Source organism: Hemitrygon akajei, chromosome 24, assembly GCF_048418815.1.
Source record: "Hemitrygon akajei chromosome 24, sHemAka1.3, whole genome shotgun sequence".
NCBI lineage: Eukaryota > Metazoa > Chordata > Chondrichthyes > Myliobatiformes > Dasyatidae > Hemitrygon > Hemitrygon akajei.
Window position 1 is genome coordinate 971,165 of NC_133147.1, and position 9,816 is coordinate 980,980.

Genomic DNA, 9,816 nt, shown 5'->3' on the forward strand with positions numbered 1-9,816 from the left:
CCTATTCGATCTTTGCCCGATCACCCTCGGATCTCCACACTTGGAACCCCCGGCCTATCCTGAGCCCCTCCACACTCGGAACCCCGGCGACTCTCGCCATGAAGCCGTTGCCGTCAGTGGAAGAAACGTCCTTGAGAAGAGCAAAAATATCTCGGGGTTCAGGTCGCCCACGCTTCAGTTACTGCTGAAATGTTAACGGGTTTCTCTTTCCGCCTGTGCTGCCGAGATCCAACGTAATTTTCCCTTTTAAAAAAATAACGCTATCCGGTAACATTTTGAAAGTTTGTTGGATGTAAGCAATTGCATCCATCGGTTTGCTAACACTGAGAAGGCAATACTGTCGCATATGCCGCCAGGTGCCGCGTCTTCCTGCGGTTTTCGGTACAGTCGGCGCCGTGGGTCCCCGTGTCCGGTGAATGTTGGGGCGTCCCACAATAGCGGAGGAGCCACGACTGTTCTCCTCCGGAAATCAGGAACTCTAATTAAACCAACACCCAAAACGATGGCACAGAGTTAATGAATGTCTTTAAGTTCGGGAGTGCGCTGAGCAGGAAGCAGCAGCCGGATCCGTGGGTGAAGCTGCGTGAGAACCCACCGCGGAACATCTACCGGTGCCCGTCCACCCGTTAACATCAAACTCAAACTCCGCCAACTACGTGGCCCGTCTATTTCATGGCTCGGTATTGTGACGTCTCCAGCCTGACCCAGGGGTAACGGGACGGTCGTTAACACATTCTGATCAATCTGACAGGAGTGGTTCATGAGTCTACCCCTCCATCTCCTCATTCCAGTGAGTAGCGGCCGTTTACAAAACTTCTCCCCTCGTGTGTCACCGCCCGGCGGCTGACCATTGTCTGTGTCTGTTCCCAACAAGGGATGAGCACCCCGACAGACCCCGAGCCCAGGAGGTTCCCCATCGAAGCGGGCGATTCCAAGGGATCTGTGTCGAGGCCACTAAACCTGGAATCCGAGACACCAAACCAACTTGCCGCAAGGTCAGTGTGATAATCTCGGTTTGGTAACAGCTTCAGACAGGAGCCTGCCGGCTCTGAGCTTTCCACAGTGATTTCATCTGAGAGAGGTTGAAAATGCTTTTTAAAACAAGTTGATCGGCCGGCGTTCTCTGGAGAGAACTGTCGGTCGGGTCTGGGAACTCACCGTTCCCCAAACTTCGGGAAAATTTAGCTTACCGAAATGGAAAAATACACCATCTCTCAAGATCTCACAGAACCCTTTCAGTGAAGTGTCTGTGACCTCACAGTGCACGCACACTCCACTGTGTTTCAAGGCAGAAGCGCCGGCGCGACGTCTCTTGGTTTTAATTTACAATTATATAAAGTAAGTAGCCCAAATTAGAAATACTGTAAAAAGCAGTGAGGTACTGTTCATAGGTTCAGTGTCCATTCAAAAATCGGAAGGCGGAGGGGAAGAAGCTGTCCTGAATCATCGACTGTTTACAGTTCTCAGCAGCTTATTTAGATCCTGTGCAGTAGCCCCTCCTCCACCCCCCATACCAGAAGGTGATGCGGCCAGTTACATCTGCCACGGTGCATCTGCAGACATTTGCGAGTGTCTTTTGTGACATGCTCAATCTCTTCAAACTCCTAATGAAGTATAGCCGCTGTCGTGGTTTCATCGTTATGTTGGGTCCAGGTTAGGGCCTCAGAGATATTGACACTCCGGTACTTGAAATTGCTCACTCTTTCCACTTCTGATCCCTTTATGAGGACTGGTGTGTGTTCCCTTGCCTTACCCTTTCTGAAGTCCACAATCCAATTCTTCGGTTTACAGATGTTAAGTGCAAGGTTGTTGCTGCGATTCTTTTCAACTAGGTGATATATCTCGCTGCTGCATGCCCTCTCTTCACCACCTGAAATTCTGCAGTTGTTTCACTGCTGTCAGCCGTAGGCTCAGGAGCGGTCGCTACTCCGTCTACACTGAAGGGAATTGTGGATTTAACAGCAGTTTGGGAGGGACAGTGGGACCATCCCCGAGCTTCCCCTGTTTCTGGGGCAGAGTCACTGTCTCCTTCCCCCCGACGCCGCTGCACCTCTCCGTGATCAGAGTGAGTCCTGAGAGGCGTTTACTGGTGGGGACGATAACGTCAGGGAACAATCCCGATTAGGGAAATGGCGAAGTTCAGTTTCCGTGATCGGTTCCCTGGAAGAAAATCACCGGCACCGAGCGATGCCAAGAATCCGGTGTGGATTTGGACCGTCCTGCGGGACAACCATATTATCTGCGAGCGCCAGAACTTCCGTTCCAGCCGCGAAGCGCTGACAGAACATAGAACATAGAACAATACAGCACAGTACAGGCCCTTCGGCCCACAATGTTGTGCCGATCCTTAAACCCTGCTTCCCATATAACCCTCCACCTTAAATTCCTCCAGAAGGTGCCGCTGTCATACAAATTCATGAATGTTCCTCTCCATCAGGTTTGGTGGAAGTGCTAGGTTAATGTAAGTTAGTGATAGTTTTGTGCAAGTTAGTGATTGGTGCAGGTTAACAATGGTGTGTAGTATTAGTTAGTGGTGTATTAGCCTTGCAACCTCGCCCTCTATGCAATGTGGTAGTTGCAAGTTGCCTGTGTTTTACCCTGAACTTGATGTTGACGTAACATTAATCAGGTTTTTTTCTTTCCCTGTGCAGACAGCTGAGAAGATGTCCGGGTAGTCACTGCCTGACCATTCCTCACGTTTCCATCGATGTTTATATAGCAATGGACAGGAATCCTCCGACACGTGCAACATAGCCAGCCACTAAATATTAGTATAAATGCGAAAATATGGGAGCAGGTAGTGGAAGACTAGGCTATTGTGGTTGCTGCCTCAGAAAATGTCTCTGTACGATGCAATAAAAGTAGTCTTCAAATACCTCTCATTCAACGGGGGCCGATCCTTAACTCAGTGAATCATATCAACTTCCTCGCCTGCCGCCCTGGTTGGTCGCTCCAATAAAGTAACTATGTCGGAGTGTGACTTCGATTAAAATGACAATTAATCTGGTCTCTGAGAGAACTCTGTTCCGGTACCCGCTGGCAAGAAAAGGTTCCCCAGAGTAACAATAGAGTCAAGTTCCAGAAATAATATTGGGAACATCAATACCTCACTAGATCGCACCTGGGAACAAGATCTTAGTACATCGACCTGTTCTTCCCCAGGGGCTGTTCCCAACAGCTACAGGATCTGCCCTGGAGACTTTTTCCCAGGGCATAAATGGCTAATACGGGGTGGGCGTAGAATTTTAAAGTGATGGGTGGGGGATATCAGGGTTAAATTCTTAACACAGAGGCTGATGGATGCATGGAAAGTCCTGCTAGGGTTGGTGGAGGAGAGTTGGGTAGGAGGGAAGGGTTAGGCTTGGTAGGCACAACATCTTGGCCTGAAGGGGCTGTAATGTTCTATGTTTGACTTCAGTGAAAATATTGCAGTAACAAATGTCCCTGTTCAGTCATCAAACACATCAAACGTCACCTTCCGTCCTTCAGTGTTTCTTAATCGAAAGTGTGCAAGATTTTTTGAATCTATGGTCAACCTTTCTGTTGGCGTGCAGTTCCTACATTGGGACTGAGTGTAACTGGCCCACTGCACCGGACCGAGCGTAACTGACCCCCGGCATCGGACTGAGTGTAACTGACCCACCTGCCCTGGGACTGAATGTAACTGATCCCCACCATCGGACTGAGTGTAAATGACCCACCTGCCCTGGGACTGAATGTAACTGACCCCCACCATCGGACTGAGTGTAAATGACCCACCTGCCCTGGGACTGAATGTAACTGACCACCACCATCGGACTGAGTGTAAATGACCCACCTGCCCTGGGACTGAATGTAACTGACCCCCACCATCGGACTGAGTGTAAATGACCCACCTGCCCTGGGACTGAATGTAACTGACCCCCACCATTGGACTGAGTGTAACTGACCCACCTGCCCTGGGACTGAATGTAACTGACCCCCAACATCGGACTGAGTGTAACTGACCCACCTACCCTGAGACTGAATGTAACTGACCCCCACCATCGGACTGAGTGTAACTGACCCCCGGCACCCGGACTGAGTGTGACTGACCCCAGGCGTTGCTCTCCCTGTGATCTCACAGAATCATGGGAACAGTCCGTGTTCAACCGCAACAACAATCAAATGTCCCGTTTCATTTGACATCGTTTTGGCGGGTAGATGTTACTCCGTCAAAGCTCTTTCTGCAAATGGACGTTTTCATGCCCAATTTTTTTACACAATTTTAATCCAAAGTGGGTATATGGTGAGTTTGGATTGCTGCCCTGGCAGGTTTACTAAAGCACATACCAAATGCTGGAGGAACTCAGCAGGCCAGTCAGCATCTATGGATAAGAGTATAGTCAACGATTCGGGTGAAACCCTTCAGCAGGACAACTTGACTCAGACAAAGGAGGAGAAATGTTACCTCTAATATTTTTTTATCGCAGCTGCGCGATCAACCATTGCTCTGAGCAGGAAAATTTTCCACAGCCTGAAAACCACGTGGCATATTGTATAAAATAAAATCTCAACTGCGCGGCAACGAAGGTGATGGGCGTGGGAGCATTTCAGTGACTGCGCGGCCGCGCACCCGCACTGCTCAGAGGGAACAGTGCTGCTGAAATCAAATGAAAACTCGACAAACATTTAGTTGAACCTTTCCAACATGACAAAATGCTAGCAACAAGATCAGATGGCATCTGTAGAGATAGAAACATGGTTAATGTTTTGGGGGTAGCGATAATGTGAGAAAGCTATTATGTATGAATTTGCAGAGGGTGGCAGGAGTGGAGGGAACAGAAGGAGAGTTCATGATGGGGTGGACACCAAAGTTGTGCAGGAAACACGCTGCTTTTGCTGGATAAGAGGGCAGATGAACCAATGTGCTAGAACAGTGAGTGGCAGGCAAGGCTGGCACTGTATTGGGATCAAAGAGGAATGCCAGAAACACCTACAAGAGCAGGTGGCATCTATGAAGGGTGACAACACGTGTTTGTATTTTCTCCCTGTGACCTCATTGGTTTCCACTGGGGGGGGGGGGTGTTGCTGGCAACACCCACAAGACCAGGCAGCATTTGTGGAGAGAGACAACAGGAGTTTGTACAATCTCCCCATAACTGTGTGGGTTTCTTCTGGGTTCTCTGGTTTCCTTCTTCTTCTTTTGAGCTTTTACGACAGTTGGCATCCACACTGTTGCATTACTGCCATCTTCAGGATTTACTGTCCCTCATTGTCCATTCACTTGACTGCCTAAAGTCATCTGTCCAGTCCCATCGCCCTTAAAAACTAAACAACCATTTCCTCCCCTGATCACTCTCCCCACATTCCAATAAACCTTTAACACTGTTCTCTACCAGTCCTATTTTGCGTAATTGTTGTAGCATTTGTTGTCTTTCCTGTGCAAATCTCTTGCATGAAATAAGGGTATGCTCTACTGTTTCAGTCTCCTGACATAGATTGCAAAAACCTGTCGGATGTTTATTTATGATGGCCAGAGTACCATTAAGGTTGCTGTGCCCAATTCTCAGTCTACTTATAATTACTTGCTCCTTCCGCTTTACTCCCCTACTCCTTCCCAAATCTTCTCTGTTCTGAATTGAATGTAAATGTCTTCCTTTTATTGCTCTATCCCAATGCTGCTGCCACTGTTGATTTATCTTTCTCCACATTATGCTCTTCTCTTCTGATTTTGATAGTTTAATATTGACCTCTACAGATCCTTATTTGACTGCTGCTTTTGCCAGCTTATCTGCTGTTTCATTTCCCATAATACCCGAATGTGCTGGAACCCACATGAATGCGATATTTTTGCCTTGTCTAGCCAGTCTTGAATTTGCAAACAGGATTTCATAAAGCAGATCCTGGTGTCCTCTAGCTGTACCTGCCTTAATGCTTGCAAGGGTCGATACAGAATCACTACATATCATAATATTATTACAATCAATCTGCTCACTCCATTCTAGTGCTAACAATATGGCAAACATTTCAACTGCATAAACACTCAAGCAATCCTGCGTTCTCTTGCTAATTTCCACTTGATAACTTGGCACAACAATTGCAGAGTGTTCTACCTGTTTCTGGATCCTTTGATCCATCCGTAAAAATCTGTACGTCTTTATATTTTCATTCCCTATACCTATGATAGGGAATTTCACTGAGTATATTCACTGAGTATATCAACCGTTTTATTACTGCATTTAATCTTAAGCAATTCCAAATCTACAGAGGGATTTTCTAATACCCAGAAAGGTCTGAGAGGCCACACCACACTTGGACAAAACTCTTTATCATATACACCCATATCTTTTGCTGTTTGCTCTCCTGTCCAGCCAAAACTTTCTTTTTGTGTCCTTTCCTTCTCCCAGCATGTCTCCAACACCCTTTTTGTAGGATGGCTATCACCATGCCCCCTTAAATTAATCCAGTAATTGGCCTCCAGCTGTTTATGTCACAGCCCCAATGGCATTTCATTTGCTTCAACTTGGAGTGCACATACTGGGGAAGTTCTAACCGCTCCCAAGCACACCCTTAGAGCCCGAGCTTGCACAAGATCCAGTTCTGCTAACACAGATTTTGCTGCTGACCCGTATACAATACTTCCATTATCTAATCTTGATCTTATTAATGCTACATAAATATATTTCAGTGATGCAAAATCCGCACCCAATTCCAAACCAGCAAGACACCTCATGACATTTATCACATTTTTACATTTAGCAACTACATATCTAACATGTTCTCTCCATGTTAATCTCAAGTCAAAGTGCACTCCCCAAAACCAAAAACTTTCAATTCTCTCCAGGTTACTTCCATACAGAGTCAAATTAAGTCCCCTGAGCCTTTTCCTTGTAAAGAACATGGTTTTTGTCTTCTCCACTGAAAATTTAACACCCCACTTTGTCCCCCACTCTTCAATTTGATTAATTCCATCTTGCATTTTCATAACAATATATTCAATATTTCTCCCTCTTTTCCACAAAGCCCCGTCACCTGCAAACAATTACCTCTCCACTTCCGCTGGTATATTTATGAGTGTGTCCTTTTAACATGTCTAATTGTCCTCCTTCCTACTGCCTGAGCTTGTTTGTACTGAATCATATGTTGGAAGTTATGAGTTCTTTTAACCAATTTAAAAGCTTTATTTCTATTTCTCACTGCTTCCTTACAATTATCATCCCATCATGGCATTACTCTTTTCTTTGTTCCTCCTTTACTTTTAGGAATGGATTATAATGCAGCTGATATTATACCTTGTTTTAATATGTTGTTAGGTGTTTCTATGTCCATCTCATCACTGACCTGACTTAGATATCTATCACTTTTTTCCAGAAACTTCTCCCAATCGGCTTTCTCAAGGATTCATTTCTCACCTATACAGTATTTATCTTGCACCAGACTGGGTAATGATCACTCCCTACAGTTCCTTCTTGGGTACACTAACCACTCACATACTGATGCAATAGAGTTTGATACTAATGTAAGATCAAGCACAGATTCTTTACTTGTATTAACATCAATTCTAGTACTACTGCCATCATTTAGGCACACTAAATACTTCTCTTCTAGCAACTCCTCTATTACTTGACCGTTGATGTCTGTTCTGTCGTTCCCCCATAATACATTATGTCCATTAAAATCACCACACCAAACGTTATTACTATTCTGCCCTTCTATCTCCTCAAGCTTGTTTAACTCTAGCCTTTTGCATGGATTATAATAATTCATAATCACCAACTCTTTCCTTTCAGCCCATACTTTTACTACCACATACTCTTGTTCACTTCCTATTCCTAGTATTCTATAAAGAATACCTTGCTTTCCATAAGTTGCACATCCTCCTCATCCCCCCTTTCTCCTGTCTCGCCTTACTGCCTCATAACCATATAAAACAAAATCTAAATTAGGTTTTAACCAGGTCTCCTGGATACACACAACATCTGGCTTTTATCTCCTACTAGCTATAAACTACTTGAAATCTTGTCCATTACTAATCAGGCTTCTTGCATTCCATTGAAGAAGTAGCATTATTAGTAATATTAAATCACACATACTGTCTCTTGACTTGACTGTACCCTGAGTTCATCATCTACCTCTTCCCATTTTAATCCTATCATACCCAAATGGTGCTCTGCAGCTTTCACAATAATCTGAATCCTTTCAGTTTTAGATTTGATCTCACAAGTTGCATTTCCCACTCCTGCTATAAAGGCCACCAATTTCTTCTTCTCTATCCATGCATTTTTCTTATCTTGCCTTTCTTTAGCTGCCACTTGCTCTTTGCTACATCCTCCCTCATTCAATTTCTTCTGTCCTGCCAATTTGACTGCCTCAGCATATGAGACTTTTTCCTTCACCCTTATCTTCTGCACCTCCACCTCTTTTTTCACCACTTCACATCCCCAGTACACTACACTATGGTTACCTCCACAATTACAACACTTTGGTCCCACTCCCTCTCCACATTTTCTGTATTCATGTTCCCCACTACACCTTGCACATCTTCTCTTTCCTTTGCACACTTTGGCCACATGCCCAAACTCCTGGCAATTGAAACACCTCATAGGTTTTGGTATATATTCTCTTACATTGTATCTCAGAAATCCAAAATATAACTCCTTATTGGAGGCACCTTATCCTCAAATTCTACCAGAACGGTTTTCAGTCTCCCTTTTCTCTGCTCCCTTTGTCATTCTTTTCACACTCTTCACTGAACTATTCCTCTCCCTTAAGTTCTCCACTAACTCCTTCATATTAACAGAGGGGAACCCCAGAAATCACCCCCTTGCAACCATTGACCCTTTATGCTCCAACTCTTACAACCCTGGACACTGACTTTCCCAACATTAGTCACCTTCATTGCCTTCTCCATCTGCTCTTTAGTTTTACATCCTTTCAGCAAATATCCATCTCCTAAAATTCTCGCATGGCTCACTTCCCCTACTTGCCCTCTGATGATTTTTGTTAGAGTAAGCGGATTGATTTTCTTTACTCTCCCTTCCCCCTCAAATCTTACCACTGCATTTAGCAATTTTGCCCTTAGGCCCTTCTCTTCAAATTCTCTTCCCTCATTTTCCGATCCACCTACACTAGACCCACCTTTTTTTCTCTTCCGACCCATCACCTTCCTATTCTTAGTCCCTCTCCCCATCTCTTCCCACTCAACCTCCATGCTGCTGCTGTCACCATCAGTCTCCCTCCCTGCCATCATATTGGAGTTTGCAAGGAACTGTGTACGAATATCGTTCCAGACCTATACAGGCCATCGGTCAATATTCCCACAGAATGTCCCCCATAACACCCCAGTAGTCAGCCGCCGCCACTCCCAGCCCTCTTCTCTGGTTTTCAATCACAGTCTGGGTTAATAGCAGTTAGTAGGTTAATTGGTCATTGTAAATTATCCCATGATTAGGTTAGGGTTAAATTGATGTGTTGCAGGTGGTGCAGCTCAAAGGGCTGGAAGGGCCATTCCACACTGCATCTAAATAAATACATAAATTAATAGCCTGAGATGAGGAGTTGACCTTCCATCAGAACTGGCTTACCCCATAACAAGCTGGCTGGTTGAAAGTGAAATGGCAACCAGGAGATGTTCTTTATTCACTCAACATCTACAACATCTCATCTGGATGGAAAGATGTCGAATCAATGTCTGTCACTGAGTCAACTGAACAAGTAACATAAGAATGAGAAAATCTGCACAAGCTGGAGGTCCAGAGCAACACACACAAAATGCCGGAGGAACTCAGCGGGTCAGGTGGCATCTGCGGAATAGAGTGAACAGTCGATGCTTTGGGCCGAGATCCTTCTTCAGGA

The 9,816-nt window shown here is 45.2% G+C and overlaps 1 protein-coding gene across 1 annotated transcript in view; it reads left to right on the forward strand.

Annotated features, from left to right (window-relative positions):
- bsdc1 (BSD domain containing 1) overlaps window positions 1-2,901 on the forward strand; it is a 68,765-nt gene extending 65,864 nt beyond the window's left edge. Inside the window, exon 11 of the mRNA XM_073028173.1 lies at window positions 2,652-2,901. Within this exon, the coding sequence (XP_072884274.1) occupies window positions 2,652-2,675 (24 nt within the window). The 3' untranslated portion in view covers window positions 2,676-2,901. The remainder of the gene's footprint in view (window positions 1-2,651) is intronic.
- Window positions 2,902-9,816: the final 6,915 nt, after the last annotated feature.